At 37.2% G+C, this 18,088-nt stretch overlaps 1 protein-coding gene and 1 long non-coding RNA gene across 3 annotated transcripts in view; one reads left to right on the top strand and one right to left on the bottom strand.

Annotated features, from left to right (window-relative positions):
- Positions 1-420: 420 nt before the first annotated feature.
- On the bottom strand, positions 421-5,545 carry LOC125140707. The gene is made up of 3 exons (XR_007139917.1): positions 5,319-5,545; positions 821-953; positions 421-726 (listed from the first exon to the last, which is right to left on the bottom strand). It is a non-coding gene; the product is annotated as an uncharacterized LOC125140707 (long non-coding RNA).
- Positions 5,481-18,088, top strand: part of pcsk6 (proprotein convertase subtilisin/kexin type 6) — a 51,846-nt gene continuing 39,238 nt past the window's right edge. For both annotated transcript variants that reach the window (XM_027162340.2, XM_047809919.1), the window contains exons 1-6: positions 5,481-5,864; positions 9,130-9,234; positions 11,798-11,908; positions 13,572-13,715; positions 14,706-14,782; positions 17,449-17,537. In XM_027162340.2, the coding sequence (XP_027018141.2) occupies positions 5,703-5,864; positions 9,130-9,234; positions 11,798-11,908; positions 13,572-13,715; positions 14,706-14,782; positions 17,449-17,537 (688 nt within the window). In that variant the 5' untranslated portion in view covers positions 5,481-5,702. The remainder of the gene's footprint in view (positions 5,865-9,129; positions 9,235-11,797; positions 11,909-13,571; positions 13,716-14,705; positions 14,783-17,448; positions 17,538-18,088) is intronic.

Below are 18,088 nucleotides of genomic sequence, written 5' to 3'. Positions count from 1 at the left end.
TAAACCACTTAAAAACTCATTGAGGAGATTTAATTTTCATTTAACTCATTAGGAAATTATTTTACCTAAAGCAGTTTACAAATGAGGTAGAATTTATTCCAGTCCAGGGTTATGGGTCTTGCTTATGGGTTAAGTGCAGTCCTGATCTGAATTTACAACATTCAACCATCTCTACAGAACCTTATTCATTGTTTTTGCATGCAAAAAAAAACTAATGCGCATTTATATTTCGATTTGCACATTTTTTCCACTGTACATACAACTGCCTTTACCCACAGTACATACAACTGCCTTTTTTATTCACTGTACATACAACTGCCTTTATAATCTACTGTACATACAACTGCATTTATTATATATGTCTTCATGTCCTATCAATGCCATTCTGTTTACACTGTGGAGCTCCTGTACTAGAACAAATTCTTCGTATGTGAAAACATAATTGGCAATAAAGACCTTTCTGAAAGACCTTTCTGATTCTAATTTATAAAGGGACTGTAGTCAGAACAATTAAAGTTATTTATTTCTATTATTGCAAAAATCATAATGTAATTATAAACATGATTTCGATGTAAGTGCATATAATGCTAATGAAGCATTGCCTCCTCATAGTTCCAGGGTTTCCAGTATGATCTTGACCTTGGGTTACTTTTCGTTCCGTTTCTGTGCATGTTCTTCCTTTGTCCAGCTGTGGTTCTTCCATGATCTCTGGTTTCTTCTCACCTCCTGAATACATGACGGTAGGTAGAGAATTGAAGATTGGAGTGTACATGCATGTTTGTGCATGTGTATGTGTGCACATTTGTGTGTGTGTGCTCACATGTGTGTGCACATCTATGTGCTTGAGTGTGTGTGGTGTCCTGAGGGCTCTGATGGCTTGATGGTCCTTCGAAGGTGAACTCCATCCTTATACGCAGAATTCTTGACCCTTTTTGATCAAGACCAATATAAAGCTGTTACAGAAGATGAAAGAAAGAAAGAAAGAAAGAAAGAAAGAAAGAAAGAAAGAAAGAATCTAATGAACTAAGCAAATGCAAACTTTAGATCTAAGTGTCTCTTCAATCAGATCACAGATACTAAAATAATGTATTACACAAAAAAAAACAAATATGCCAAGCCATGCTGGCCACATCAGCCTTCCATCTGTTTGTTTGTACAAATGACTCACAGGGTAGTGACACAGTGCCATAACCACCTATGAACCACACACGCTGACCTGCCTGCCAACACTGAGGAGAGCTTTGACATTATTAGACTTCCAATTTCAAACAACAAACACATGTACACCTGCCAATATGTGCTAGATGTGGGCAGCGGAGTTATATAAATACCTCCCACAGGGGTGTAATAGAGGCAAACCCTTACTTTCCCTTGTTAGAGGAAGGTAAAGAATAAAGTTTTGCTGCTTGTGTACGAGCGTGATCATGTTTTCCCATAGAAGAAGTTATGTAGCAATGCTAAATCACACTGTAAAAGCTAAACTAAAGAATGATTCCAGCTCCAAATGGCTGTCGATGTGTAAGAAACTAAACATGCAAATCTGCTGTAGAGAAATCGAATATTATAACATGTCTTGAGGCAAATGTAGGATTATTTAGTCATGCACTTTGCTCAGTGCTAAAGTGGCAGCCATAATATTTCCTTATTTGTTAATACTATTAGCCTCATACAGTATCAGACACTGAACAACCTTTGTCAAATATGGGATATGAGAACAATCACATAAATCTGAGCTTCATCTCTGGCATCGCTTTAATAAGCTGTACAGTTAGACTCATTTATCATTGTGTTTGATTTAATAGCAGGAATTAATCCCCGTTATAGTTTATTGTATCTTTTCATTTAATAGATTGATGTTTTCATTTCATTCATCCATTCATTCATTCATTCATTCATTCATTTGCCAAGAGGAACTTTTACAAATCAAATGCAAAGAATACTTCAAGTGAATTTAACATTCATTTACTTGCTCCCATCACTCAAGATAAGTGATATGTGCTAAAAGCTATCATTAAAACCAAAGGCAATATTTTATTTTACCAACAAAGCAACAGACCTTGCAATGGAACAAGCTGAAGATCAGCATGCCTGAGCAGCACAGCAAGAAATGCAATGTCTATAATTTGCAAACATTAAACATTAACTTTAATCATGACCGTGCGCCTTTCTATTCTCTCAATCTTTCCCACCTCAGTACTGTGAGTGTATCAGGACGTTAAGCAAAATGTAGGTGATTCTATCTCAAATGCCTGTATGGTCTATAAAACATTTATATCCCAGGCATGTGCAACCTCCTTCTATCCAGGAAGAGATACAGAACCATCCAGATCAGAACCATAAACCTACTGAACTCTACAATACACTGCTAGAACCCTGATGTCTCACTAATACTAATCACATTACAGTTTTGCTCCGCCCTGTACATTCTGTCACATAATTTTTTACCATTTACCATTCATTGCTTAGCCTCGTTTACATTCATTTATGTATATTATTAGTGCATGCACTGCATGTTTCTTGGCTACACTTGTACATACAATGTACGTAATGCACACATTTGCACAACCTATATAATATTTTTAGACATAGTGTACTTTGTCTTTAAAACTGGCACATATTCCTGTTTTGCACATACTTTTCTTATGCATATAATAACTGCCATAATTCTATTTATTCATGTCTATTTATTCAAATTCATTATATTATCTACTCTTCTTAAATTGGCATTACTACTTAGACTTGTCTCAGTCTTGGCTAATGATCTTGCTAAATGTGATCTTGTTGTCAACCAAGGGTTCGAAAAAATATTGCTCATGTTGTCTATTTTTTCTTACGCACCAAATTTGAAAGCAGAAAAATGTAAACAAGTCATTCTTTCTTCTAGAAAACAGCCCAATCCTAGGCATAATGCACAAATACATCTAGCTGAAGTTGAAGTATAAAAAAAAACATTTGATGGTTTTAGTCGCAATCTCGCCATGGTCTTCGACCAAGTATGAATCCGTCTTAGCTCGATTTCACTTAGTCCTGGTCTTGAACTTTTGAATTGACTACAGGAGTCTTTACTGCAGTACTGAGAAATTCCAAATAGTTAGTAGACTATTAGCATTTTGGATTAGCAACAAATGGTTTGCCAATATCTGGAACCACATTCCATTACTAAGACACATGCGAAGTGTCAGTTGTATTTGTTTGTGCTTATATTTTCTTTGTTCAGTTTCTTCTCACTAATGATTTGTAACAATTTGCTAGAAGTCACCTCTGATGCAACATGGCTACCAGCCACTGCATTTCTTTTTTTGCAACTAAAGTTTTTTTTTTGTGAAATAAATTGATTTAATTTCAACTTAAGCTTTTTCTTCACTGACATAAGTTGAAGGCCATTTGTACTATTTAAGCTATGTCATGTGTCCCCCTGATAATAGGTTTAGACTAAACTTTTAGTTGGCTCTATACGGGAGCTAGGATTGATCCGGTCCCAGCATATTGTATTGCACTCTTATCATAATTGAATTTCTGCTCTTGCTATTTTTAATCAGTGTTTCCATTTTTAAGTAGTGATTTCAGTATTTAACAATTCATAATGGGAGGAAGTGGTAATATGAGCATCTATGCAATGGTGAAATGCAATAGTACATAGCATCTGTTTATATTTCTGAAATACTATTATTTAGTATTGAAGTCAAATACATTTCACTTTGGCAGCAGTGATGTGGCATTACCGTTCTCTCTTTCCCAGTAAAGGTGGTGTGACAGATGCCTGTAAATTCCAGTTAAAATAGTTGCACAAACCGTTTGCACAATTCAAATGAATCTCACTGGATTGCGCCATATGTTCTGCATCAGAGCTGTACTTTTTTCACATATTAAATTGTTGACTGCTTTAAAAATACTTCTCATGCAATCTATTATTTGACCAGGTATCAGGACCCAGAAGAAGAGATTCTTACTACTGTTAAGAGACAACATTAGCATGAAAAATATGTGTTTCAATGACGCAATAAGTTCTGTAACAGCTTATTCTGAAGGAACACTTCAGAGTATTTCAGTTTCCTTGGTCAAATAGCATACTTAACTTTTGAAGTGCTTATGAATCAAATAAGACACTCTCAATGTGATTGCTGTAATTGAAGGCAATTATCCTCTCACTTAATCTGAATAATTCAGTCACCCTCATTCCTGTAATAATCACATATCTTGGGAAAATAAACCAAGACACTGACCTTCAAAGACTTTAACTGATGTAGTTCTGCTTCTCAGATTTTTTTTGTATATGAACATGAAGTGAATATTTGAGCCAGAGCTTTTCTACCATTGCCATTGATTAACCTGCTTAGAATATCATAATAAGATTTTAAGTGTTGCCTACAAAAAGCCCTAAAGCCCCAGTGGCTTAGAGTACCAATTTATTTCTATAGCAGCATTTTCATTCCTCTACATTACAGAATACAAGTGAGATCTGCCTGCATCTCCAATGTATGGAAGTCATTTTCAGGCAATATTGCTTTGAGTCGGATGACAGCCTACTTCCTATTCAGTACAAAAGGCATTATGTGGATTATGGGTATTCTGTAACCTGCATTGCAGTGCACTGTGGCATTTCATAAATACACTACAAACTCCGCTATGATTTCTGGCATGGCAACAAGATGACAAATCTCCCTATATAGTAGACTCCACAGTAAATAAGGTGTAATATTGAGCATACTGCTACAGGATGAATCTCAAATAAAAACCCAGTTCTATATATGTGTAAAAATATATCAGTCTGCAATTTTATTTTACAGTTTTTGTGCCATTTATTTATGCTTTGCTGCTGTTACATTAACATACAAATGTGGAGGTAAAGGTAAAATATCTTTTTTTTATTGTTTCCTGAGACAGATTAACTGATTGAATGAGATTTTAATAGATTAAATATTCTTCAATTAACTGTTGAAGATTGTTTTATTTCATTCATTTAATATAATATAATAATAATATTCATATAATTATTTATTTAAGATAAATAATTATTTATCTTAATTATTATAATTAATTATTATAATAATTTTTTACCCCCCCCCCCCCCCCCCCTGTTGTCTCAGGGAGTTTTCCTTACTGCCATTCAGTTAAACAGAACATAGAATGAACTAAAGTCTAAACGTACAGTACAGGGATATTAGTGGATTATCTGTTGAGCTGTTGAAATGAATTATTTTAGATTTTGCATCAACTAGTGATACTTATTACAGTTACATCAGGAGTTAATCTGACCACTTAGGGTCGATGACACAGCATTATTTGTGCACATGTGAAACCAACAAATGAGCTCTGACCCCAGATGCCATAGGAAAGTCGTGTTGACGTGCGCCCGCGCGTGCTGTGCCAGCGTGCACCTCGTTACCCGCTGCGTGATCGGCTTCTGTGCGCTCTCTCTCTCTCTCTCTCTCTCTCTCTCTCTCTCTCTCTCTCTCTCTCTCTCTCTCTCTCTCTCTCTCCTGACATCATTGTAAGAACTGTTTCGTATTGCTGACATTCTTCCCGAATGGGTTGTGGATAGTAAAGGGGCGTTCGCCAGTGTGACATGTATTTTTTCCAGCAGTTTCGCCTTAAGGAGAAGTCACGCGCGGGTTTATTGTCGCCACGCGCTCCCTCGTGCGCTCTGGTGAGCCGTTTTGACCGTGTTGCACGCGCCGCCGCTACAAAGTTAACAAGAAAAAATGCGTCTGTTTGTTGTTTGTCTCTTGTCCACTTTTCTGGTCGCGTGTAAAGCGTCGGCGTCTCAGAGCGTTTTTACTAATCACTGGGCTGTACGAGTCAGAGGAGGATTAAACCAGGCTGACAAACTTGCTTCTAAATATGGCTTTACAAACCTGGGCCAGGTCAGTGGTTTATTTATTATGTACTTTATGTACTTTAGGTCACATTTCCACATAAACAACACCCTAAACAGCACTTTTCATCACTGCTAAGCCTTAAAAACCACTTGTGATGTAACTCTGCTGTGAAAAAAAATTTATCTGAGACTAAATCCCAAATGTCTGCATGTGGATAAACTTTATTACAGACTTTATGGGAAGAAAAAACACATTGGACATTATGTTTATATAATGTGTACCTTTAATTAAAGTGCCTTTCAGGGTGGGTTGTGATGACACGGGTCTGAGAAGCAGAACAAAGTTTGTTAAAGTGGCTTATTATTATCAAAGTTATTTGTTTATTAATGCTTTTTACAATAAATAAATATTTACTTTACGTTGGCCTATTTGGCAGTGACTTATAGTGGAGGCACGAGCAGAAGGTTTAAAGGTTTTGCTGAGGGACTTTCATCATGGTGCCATTTAAACTCACAGCTTTTTGATTAGTAGCTGAAAGCTTAAAAACTGAGCCTCCACTTCCCATGACAGGCGTACACTAATTCAACCAAAATTAACTTAAAATAAACTCATTAAGCTTCACATTTCAGTCTTTTTTACTAAACCAAAGTTGGCGCATAAATTTACATCAAGGAATCTTGTGGTCACCTTAAATAGTGGCTAAATTAAGGCACAAAAACAATAAACAAACTGATTTTTAAGAGTTTCAGATTTTCTTTGTGGTAACTAAAATGCTTATCCTTTATAGGCTTAAATACACCACCATGTGTTGCTTTTTCTGACAATTAACTGTAATATATTCTGAATTGCACATCATTTACAGCACAATACTGGGGAAATAATAAATCAGTAGTTTCCTATACAAAGTCTTTCTTTTATACAAATGTACATCATTTATATTTACTGTGAAGTGAATGCAGTTAATCGAAGCCTCGATACATCTAAAACAAAATCAATCAGCCTATAAGTTAATGTCAACTTACCCTACATGAGCTTTTTTGAGATGGTGAGTATATTTATCAGCTGGTATATAATGTATGGCTCTATTCTATGAAGTCTATGTTTATGTAAAAAAAAAAAAAAACTGTACTGAGGAGTTCTGTGGAATTTTCTTTACAGCTAAAGAGGCCTCTGGCTTTAAAATGTTTGAAAACCTAATTAGTGGGCACTTAGTGTCTATTTTGTGGACTATTTAGTGGGGATGTGGTAACTTAGTGTTTAAGGTGTTGGACTGCTATTTTGAATGTTGTGAGTTCAAATCCTAGGTCCACTAAGCTGCCACTGTTCGGCCCTTGAGCAAGACCCTTAACCCTAAATTGCTCAGTTGTATAAAATGTAAGTCACTCTGACAAATGGTCTCAATGTACAGTAAAATGGACACAGCTGTGTGAGTTTCCTTCAGGATCTCTGATTTAGTTCTATCTCCCAAAAACATGCTGTGAGTATAGTTGTGAAATTGTGTTTGCATGGTGCCCTGTGCTGGACTCGTGTCCTAACCAGAGAATATTTCCACCTCACTCAGAGTGTAATGTTTCACAATAATTAGGCAAAGCATTAAAAAAAAAGGCGAGCAAACAAAAATATACCCCAAAACAAGTTGCAGCTATTCATGCAAGCTGTTCATTTATTCATCTTACACACACGTAGTTGGTCTAGTGGAACTAAGAGAAAATGTATGAAGTTACAGCTCTGCCAAATGGAAGTATGGAAGGTTTAGAGTTTCTTGCAAGTTTTAGCTTTACAAAGCAATTAACTAAATTGCTGATTAATTGTTTTGCTGATTTTGAGAATCATTGCTGCTTTGCTTAAATCTCTGACCAGTGGCCGTGTGTGGCCTGTTCCTGAGTCCTAGCCCAGATTTTCAAAGTTGTGATTTTGAAATTCCATATTTTTGTGACGGGAAGCTTTGGTATGCCACAGCAAGCAGGAAAGAATATCTGTCTGCCAGTCTGTTTGACTTCTTTGTAGGAAGCATGGTAAGATGTCTAGACATGTGTGGTCTGCAGTGAAATGTGCTTTTTACCTTCACAATCAAATTCATATGCAGCTTTATAGATGTGTACTCTACACCACAAGACATTTAAGATGACTTGAAAGCTTACAGCAACTTTTTCCTCCCCCAATTCAAGTCTCACTATGAAGGTGTTTGATGCTGTGATTAACGAACACAGTAGGCAAGGCAAGTTTATTTGTATAGCACATTTCATACACAGAGGTCATTCAAAGTGCTTTACATAGAAATTAGAAAACAATTTATAAGAGAGAAATAAGACACACGATAAAATCATAATAAAAACAAAGAACAATTCAAGAAAATAAATGTGATTTAAATAAAAACTGTTTAAAATATGTTAAAAAGAATAAAACAGGAGTAAAAGTGATTTGGATAAAAAGTGCAGTCAGTGTGAAGCAGCACAGCGCTCATTCAGTAAATGCAGAGTTAAACAGATGTGTTTTTAATCTTGATTTAAAAGTGTCTACTGTTGAAGCACATCTGATCTCTTCTGGAAGCTGATTCCAGCTATAGATGGCATAATAACTAAATGCTGACGCACCTTGTTTTGAGTGAACCCTTGGTATCTCTAACTGACCTGATCCTAATGATCTGAGTAGTCTGCTTGGTTTATATTCAGTTAGCATATCTGTAATGTATTTCGGTCCTAAGCCATGAAGTGATTTATAAACGAGTAACAATACTTTAAAATCTATTCTAAATGTAACTGGGAGCCAGTACACATATTCTGTTATAGCATCACAGGATGTATGTTATGATAATTGTTGCTTTTGCATGTACAGCTCCACTAAATAGAATGAGTATGAGGTGAACATCATGCTGATTACTAGCCAGCAAAGTCAGAAAGAAAGTCAGCAATAGAGAAAATATGATCTCAGCCTGCACACAGTGATTGAAAGGCGCTTTGCCAGATGCACATGTGCACACATTCTTGCCTACACTTTTAGCCATTTTGTCTGGAGTGTATTATTTAACACCACAAGCTTTCAGATGGAGGAGAATGTGTTTGTTGGACCAAATACACTATATAATTTGAGCTAACTAATACCAGAATACCTACGATGATTTGTTACTGTACATTTTTTTGAAAGGCAAGTTGATCTTGAGATTTCTTTTTAATTTGATTTTATTAGTAAATTATATTCATATCTTTTTTTTTGTCAGGCGCAATTGTCTGTTACCTCACTGCTATTTTTTTATTACTTTTGCCTACTATTGTTTGTCATGTTTGTGTACCTGTTTATTTATTACTCACAGATTGGTGAATTGGAGGACCACTACCATTTCCATCATAGTCACGTGGTGCGCAGATCTACCTTTGCCACCAGGGGCACACACAGTTTCATTCACATGGACCCCAAGGTGAGTCATCTCTCCCCCAGATGACATGCACACAGTCATCTTTCTCTTTGCACCAGCTCTATTAATCTGCACCTATAAATGCAGCTCCAGGCTCATTAAAATGACAGTGCGATGGGCATCCACTTATCCATAGCTTTATTTGACAGTGCAGCCAGGCATTCAGAGTTAAGCTGTTTCCCAGGGGCCAGAAGTTGCCCCTCTCCTGCCAAGATTATCTTCTCTTGACAGCCAGGCTCCCAGGAGCAATAAAACTTGAGGTGCTGCTCAGTTGGTGAGCAGCTTTGCAAAACCTCTCTGATCATATCATGCTCCATAGCCTGGAGTGGTGTGGCAAATACTCAATAATCCATTTAAACGATGTCAGATTTCAAGCTAGAGGCTTGGGTTGCTTCGTTGCTGGACTAGGCCATTAAGCAGAGAAACCACACTAAATGTCCATGTCTACATTTTGTTGTTGCCAATGGTTTATCTGACACAGCTGGGATATTAGGATATAGAACCTGCATATAAATAGAGCTATTTATATAGAGCTTGGTCTCTTAAAATCAGACCCGCTTTATGACTGAGACCGTAACCATGTTAGCAGTCCTTATTTTTTTTTTAATTGAGTTGGTAAATATAAAGGACTTCTTGAAAATGACCAGCAGAATGCTTGTTTTCTAAAGGTAATTTCAGTTGATTAACAAATCCAAGTTGATTCATTAATGAAATGGATTTTGGCCATGCCTGAGTGACTTCTTCAGTTATTGTAATAATTATTATTGCGCTGTTATTTACTAGCACTGATTTCACCTTCATTCCATTTGGCCAAGTGAATTTAGCTAATGGTGTGTAATGCAGTGCATTTAACTACAGATATGAGGTGTGTAGTGCTGTGCACTGTGTTTTCTTCTTTAGTGTTCGTTTGAAATATCTCGATGATCTAGTTACCTGTGTAGATGTGTAGGACTCCAGCATGCACCTGGAGGGCAGCGACTGGAATCGGGCGATCCTCAGCCAGTAGAACTTTTGCTTACTGAAAGAAGACGACATCAGTTCAGTGTCCATCATGCTGCCATGTTCATCACACTGGGCACATACAGTACACAATGTGGCTATTAAAAATATAAGCACAATAAGCATATTTTTACACTGAACCTCATAGTTTCTGGCTAGACAGAATTGTGAGCCTGTAAAATGGGGTCACTGGTTAAAAACAGTTGAGAACCCCTGGCTGATTTCACAGTGATAAATATAAAATAGTTCCACTGCCGGGTAGCACGTTCGCCTCACACCTCCAGTTTCGGGGTTCGATTCTCGCCTCCGCCTTGTGTGTGTGGAGTTTGCATGTTCTCCCCGTGCCTCGGGGAGAACATGCAAGCTCCGGTTTCCTCCCCCGGTCTAAAGACATGCATGGTAGGTTGATTGGCATCTCTGGAAAACATTGTCCGTAGTGTGTGAGTGTGTGAGTGAATGAGTGTGTGTGTGCCCTGAGATGGGTTGGCACTCCGTCCAGGGTGTATCCTGCCTTGATGCCTGATGATGCCTGAGATAGGCACAGGCTCCCCGTGACCCAAGAAGTTCGGATAAGCGGTAGAAAATGAGAGAGAGATAGAGAGTTCCACTGCCAAACACCTGTGTTTTCAGGTTCTAAGGTTTTGTCAAATCTCAGCCTTAAACAATTAAAAGTAACAGTGGCAGATTTATATCTAAGAAAGTTTAACCAATTGCTGTAGTTATTTTAATTTCATATACTGTGGATGGCAGATGTATATTAAACCTGTGAATTCACAGAAGAGCTTCATAACACCAATGCAGGTCACATAGCTCACTAGCATGAAGCTGAATTCACTGAGAAAACTAACCATCACCCTGGCATGTAATGAATGTAATTTGCTTGTCCACCAGGTTCAGCCAGGGTGCCACATGTATTATTGGTGTCTGTTGTTGTTGCTCAAACTGATCCACACAAGTCTTTTCTGTGTCATTGAAAAAAATCAACTTTAGTAGTTCTGGCAAGAAACTTGCCTTTTATATTTTGGTTTCCAAAATATCTCAATGTTGTGCCTGGTATGAGCCTTGTGGTCTTATTTGTACAAGACCGTAGCAATTTAATACTTAGACTGGCTTTATATTTGCTGTGGTGTAAGACACAGTGTTGTTCCTTGTCTAAGCAGAGGTGAGCACACTAAGGAGTGTTTGTCATCAATTTAGCCTGTAGATGAGCAGCTTACTTGTATGTAAATTTCCATGCACCTGCTCCAGAAATTACCATTGCGTCTCCCAGTGGGGTGAGACATCTCTGAGCAGCTTAGGTGAGCCTTATTCTGCATGACGTTGACAGATGTTATTAGTTAGATATGTGTGGAACCGGCACTGGTATTGCCTTGAAGTTTCTAGGGAATGATCTTGGATGATGGTGGTATTTATGGCAAACACAGTGTCATAATTTGCTATGTGACATTGTTGTAATATCTCAGAATACATGCACACACATTTACAGTGTTGTACACTATCCCTGTTATGCAGGGTTTCAGAAGTTTCTGGAGGTTACATGTCGGTTTACATGGGTTTGTTTTCTCAGGTGGATTGGATCCAGCAGCAGATAGTAAAGTCTCGAGTGAAACGCTATGCTCGAAGCGACCCCAACTTCATCTATTTCAATGACCCCAAGTGGTCAAACATGTGGTACATTGTAAGTATTTTATTCATAACAAATAAGGTTCAGATCGTATACAATGCACAGTTGTGTGTTTTGTTATTTTAATAAATCTTTTAGGATATTGATTTCTATATATATTTTTTAATATTAACAGTATAGTTTATATACTTTAGAGTCTTCTGCTACTTGTGAGACAATATACAATTAAAATATTAATACTATTACAACTTCATCAGATGTGAGTGTTTTTATAGGGCCGTTGTTAATTAATGGCTCCACAGTTGTTTTTTGACATTTAGTTAATAATGTGAAAGGTGTGACATAATGTGAGAAAGCACACTTTTTTTTTAGTTGTAAAAAGCCTCTGATTGTTATGCTAATTATTTAGTTTCTGCCTAAATATACAGTACATTTCTGGTTTGCCCCATTATTTCTGGCACACTCTTACAGTAGTATTAGAGCTGAACACTGCAACTTTAAATAGGATTGTTATACAAAGCTGCGCAGCCGTTATTTGTTTAGAATAGCTAAATAGTCAGTAGCTGGACTAAACAAAACAATCTAAATTAGTCAGCAAATCTAACAAATGCCATTCTACCTTTTGGATCTCCAAATTCCTTTATGCTTTTGTGTTCATTTGTATAGCTCATCTAAACAGTCCTTTATTAGTGTGATAAAAACAAAAAACATGACATTACCTATTATTGTCTTGAATTAAATGAAAATGATTAAAGACTTGTATACAAATGGACATTTCTTATATATTTAGAACACCGGGTCAGAAATCAATTGAGTATAATGGTTCAATATTGAAATTTATCCCCTGTAACTAGTTTCAAAAAATGCAAGTGAAAACTGATGAATATGGATGTTTACGGAGATTAGTTTTATGGTTAGTGTGTTTCTTTCAAGTGTATTTATTGTGGTGTGTGCCATTGTTCTTTACACCCAGTTATACAATTAGCATATTGAATATGAACAGCATACTGCACTTTTAATCATGGGATTGTTGTCATATATTTAATTCTCTAAATATTATGCACCCTTCAATTTTCACGATGGCTATAAAATGCCAAAGGCGAATGCTGGAGCAAAGCTAGCTTCAGAGATGCCCTTTTCAAATTTCTCAGTCTCTTATCATTCTAGTATGAATTAAACACATGGTCAGCTTTTACAAATGGTCCTTGACTATTCAATGTGCTGTCGAGATTTCTGGATACATCATTCTCTAATCTCTGGATATGTGAATCTGTTACTGTATATGAAAAAATTAAGCCAGATATTCGAAATGTCCTAAATGTCACGGCAGTGTTTCCATAACTCCCATAATCCTCTTACCATGACCTTATCACAGGGCCTTCCCCTCTTGCTATCACTTTATTACTAATGAGTCTTGCTTGTTTGCAATTGCATTACTCCCTTTTTAATAACCGGGATCCTTGTTGATATTTTGAAGTCTTTGCCTATGGTGAGTTCAAGCTTTTTTTAGCTGCCTGTTTTGAGCAGTGTTTTCAACATAGTCTACATTACATGTAGCTTATTTTTCCAATTACCTGCTGATATCTGAATATTACCTAGTCTTTTATTTTTAATTTTTAAAGAAATGACAGTCTTCATTTGTGTTTGCGTGCAAGCTTTATGACATTGAATTGAATCCACATACATGTATTGGGAGAACATCTGCCATTTTTTTCAGCACTGCAGTGATAAAAACAGCCGGTGTCGCTCCGAAATGAACATCTTGGCGGCCTGGCAGCGTGGCTATACAGGTCGAAATGTTGTCATCACCATCCTAGATGATGGGATTGAGAGGACCCATCCTGATCTGGCCCAAAACTATGTGAGCAGCTTTCTAATACCTTTGTAGACCACGTTGAATGACATTTAGATGTCTCACATTATGGAGTGTGGCTTATAGTTAGCCATTCTTCTGGACACATTGAAATAAAACGATTGCTTTGTAATTAAGCAATATAACCGAGCAAGACTGGACATCAACACAGCTAGGCTTGAAATATATGGAATACAATAGCACAATTTTCTGTCATTACTTTTTTATAAAACATTTCTAGAAACAGGAAAATTAATATAAATATAATAAATTAATCTAAAACAATATCTGATATTTCACACAAAATGTGGCCAAATATTTAGCTTATTTTTGCTCCATCATTGAAAACAGTTCCCAAAGATGTTGCAACTGGATAGTGTTGCTATGCCAAGGTATACTGAGTGACAGCCCGTAGTAAGTGTAGGAACATTTTCAGTGTAACAGACTATTGGAAGAATTGTAACCTAATGTCATCAACAGAGAGCTGTGTAGACTGATACAACACTGAAATGCACCATGGCACTCCAACCATCAAATTAGTGAACCGGAACTGACTTGTTGTATAAGAGAAAATATTTATCATTTGTGTTACTCTACACTCACCAAAAGAAATTTTGGCTGCCGATCAATTTATTTTTTAACCATATGCTTTCTTTGTGATCGGCAAACAGTGCTATACACACCTTAATGTTGATTTGTGAAAATACAATCAGTGCGAGCAGGTTTAGTGCTGTTCTTCCTTCTGGCATCACAGGATGTAACCTTGCCATAAATAAATTTCATTTCTTTACTTGACACTTTGGATTACTACACTAAGTTATGGCTTGTGTAGGGCCCAATTTATAACCTTCTCTGTAATAGTGCGAAAATGAGAGATGACCCAAATGGGAAGAAAGCCTGGGCAATATAATATGATATATATTTATTTATTTATTTCACTGTTTATGGCTGTTGCTGGAGATGATTTGTTTGGTTCTTTTCCTTCTTGCTTGCACTCAGGACCAGCTAGCCAGCTATGATGTCAATGGCAACGACCATGACCCGATGCCACGTTATGACTCTAGCAATGAAAACAAGTGAGTGGTATGCCATATTCCACAGAAATTTCTGTGCATTTCAAACATTTCAAACATTCAAACACGGTCATCAAAAGGAATTGGGTTGTTAATTTTGTTCTTGTATTAAAAGCTTTTACACCTTTTTAGACACTGGTTTATGGTCTGATGTTGGTTTCTTTAGGTTTGTACCTAATCTACTCTGTTGTTAACAGGTGATGGAGGTTTGTCAAACCAAAACCTTTTCCACAAATATCTGCTATTTAGACAATATAAAAGAAGATACAGCCATCATGGTGGTCTGTTTGGATGCCCTGTATAGTGTGAACAGGGAAATAGAAAGCTTATACTTTGGGTTTGATCACTATCACCATAGAAATAGAGCAACCTAAACAAATAAAATTTTATGACTTTTTTGCCTGATCTTACCAGTTTAAAAAATATCAGACGACAATTCATCTTTTTTTGTTTAGATTTAGTTTTCTTTATCGTAGTAAATAAGAGTCTGATCTTGAATTACTGTAAATTTTATAAAGTACGGTACAGTTACTTCTCAATCTATGGGGCCATTCCAGATTCTGACAGGATTAAAATCCCACTCACACACCAGTAATACTTGAATTACCCCACTCAAAATGTAAAGATGATCCAATACTATTTTTTCTGCCAATCTATTCCTTTGCAGGATTGGAGGTACCTTGAGTCCTATTTTACATTGCTTCCTGTAAAAGCTTGTTTTCTCAGCAGCACCACATTATGTGTGAGGTTGTCGTATTCATTTAGGTCGGCAGATCTGTTAACAAGCTCTGTGGCCTCTGCAACAACTTTCTAATCTATGTGCATGAAAAGTGTTAAATCCCACATGTCTCAAACTATGCCACTTTCTTAATATAGTTTCCCAACTTTTTTCCTATGTAACTAGTGAGGAATGTTTTGCTGTCAAGGCACAGCACAGACGTCATCCAAATCATGCGGGATTGAGAACGGCTTGGGTTCTAATTAAAAAGGGGTTTGCTCATCAATAAGCACCTGAATTAACGTCTGTTCTTGTTTCTCCCGCCTCATGTTTACAAATTGTCTCCACGCTACACCTGACAGGAGCTGTGGCGAAACTTCAATTGAAACTTCTCTATCTTGATTTTTCAATGCATTCAACAGTTTGAGATTCTCAATTAATTTTCCTGTTCACGCTTAGAGCTCTAATCTGTGCAGAATGGAATGAGCCTGTTGAAGCAGAAAAACTAGGGGGAAATTCAATTAAAAGAGTGCTTAAGTGTGCAAGTTTAGGTGGTGCAGAGACTGAAAGTGCAAATACTAGCAGGAGAATGATAACAAGAGAGATTAAGATGCAGGTAGATGGGGAAGAATTAGCATCTTTATTATTTACTTAGAATCAACAATACGTTCGAGCTATGGAAGTGGAAAATCATGGATGTTCCTTTTTTGTTAGCAACAGTCTAGCCAGCTAACTGATGACAACTTAATATATTTGTACATTGATTGATCTAATGCTATACATTTACATGTAGCTTAATTTACTCTCACTCATTTTCTACCGCTTATCCGAACTACCTCGGGTCACGGGGAGCCTGTGCCTATATCAGGCGTCATCGGGCATCAAGGCAGGATACACCCTCGACGGAGTGCCAACCCATCGCAGGGCACACACACAATTTTCCAGAGATGCCAATCAACCTACCATGCATGTTTTTGGACCGGGGGAGGAAACCGGAGTACCCGGAGGAAACCCCTGAGGCACGGGGAGAACATGCAAACACCACACACACAAGGCGGAGGTGGGAATCGAACCCCGACCCTGGAGGTGTGAGGCGAACGTGCTACCCACTAAGCCACCGTGCCCCCCTAGCTTAATTTATTTAAAAGTAAAAAAAAAGGTTAAAAAACTGTCCTGCTTTGTATGCCACAATCTTGATGACTTGACACCATTTGCCTGATTTGACTAGTAAATTTGAGTTGAGGGGGCCTTTTCATTGGTTTTCCTTGTCAGAGGCTGAAAGTTATGAGTTGGTTTTACTGGTTTTATTTATATACAACATTAATGATCCAGGGAACAAACTCAGCAGGGAATTGCTCCTCTGCAGCTCCGCACTTTGTTGCCTCACCCTCCCCTGTTTGTTTAATCCCAACTTTCTCACACTATTATGCCCGGCTAGGCCCTGGGTCCAGCTGTGATGTGCCTTCTCCCCTGTGTGGATCTGTGCTGGCTCAGTGTTCTTCTGTCTGCAAGTTAGCATGCGTTTCGTAGAAGTTGTTTCTTAAAAAACTGTGAGGACTAAAATCTGTCAGATCCACGAGTAATAATTGTGTTACACCTCTTCCTCATATTAAAGATATCCAGCCTGAACAGAGCTTAAATCTTATTTATTTTGCCAAACAACTTCTTTAAAGGATTAGGAAATATGCTCGGTGGAAGTCCCAGGTCACTTTAATTTAAATGCTTTTTTTATCAGCAGAACTGCAATATGTGCAAGGCTGTCATATTCATTCAAGTTTGTTTCTCCAAACACTGTGCTTTTTTCAGCATTCTGCTGCTGTGCTTCATAATGAGACTGCGTACAAACCAATAAGGTGTTTTCGCATGCCGTGATAAATTCATTAGGGAAGGAGTATCAGGGGATGCATACTTAATACGGTCTTCTGTATGAATCTCTCTGTCTGAATCACAGGCATGGGACCCGATGTGCTGGGGAGGTGGCTGCTGTGGCTAACAACTCACACTGCATTGTTGGGATTGCCTACAACGCCCGAATTGGAGGTATGTTATCTTTCAAAAAAAAAGCATAGTCATGCAGTGCACATCTGAGCTAATTCTGAATTAGTTTCTACTCTGAGATTATTTATATGTTTATGCAGGCCATTGTCTTAGCCACGAAGTCATCATTTTTATCAGTTGAATATATATTTCTGTTGCTAAAGTGATGACTTTCAAAAAAAATCATCTGTAGTGACTGTAGCCTCTAGTGTATGTTCAGTTGATTCATGTGTACATTTCTATATCTGTAGACATTAAACAAACTGTTAACTGACTGACAGGTAAGATAGGAATAGTGGCATTAAAAACTATGAGATTGTAATGTTATTATTAAGAATTAAAAGAATGAACCACTCAAAGTGTTATAAAAACATGACTCTCTACAAAAAATCAAGAGGTGTGCAAAGGCCTGTGGATTAGTTAAAAATGTGGACCTTAAAGATATTATTTAATATGCCTTGTGATTTTCAATGAATGTTTGCTTTTAATAATGAGCTAATTTTATCTGTAGCATCTCTACATGAATTTGCCAAATTAATATAAACTCAAATCAT

This window comes from Tachysurus fulvidraco, chromosome 2 (genome assembly GCF_022655615.1).
Source record: "Tachysurus fulvidraco isolate hzauxx_2018 chromosome 2, HZAU_PFXX_2.0, whole genome shotgun sequence".
In the NCBI taxonomy this organism is placed as follows: Eukaryota; Metazoa; Chordata; class Actinopteri; order Siluriformes; family Bagridae; genus Tachysurus; species Tachysurus fulvidraco.
This window is presented reverse-complemented; position numbering and strand designations above follow the sequence as displayed.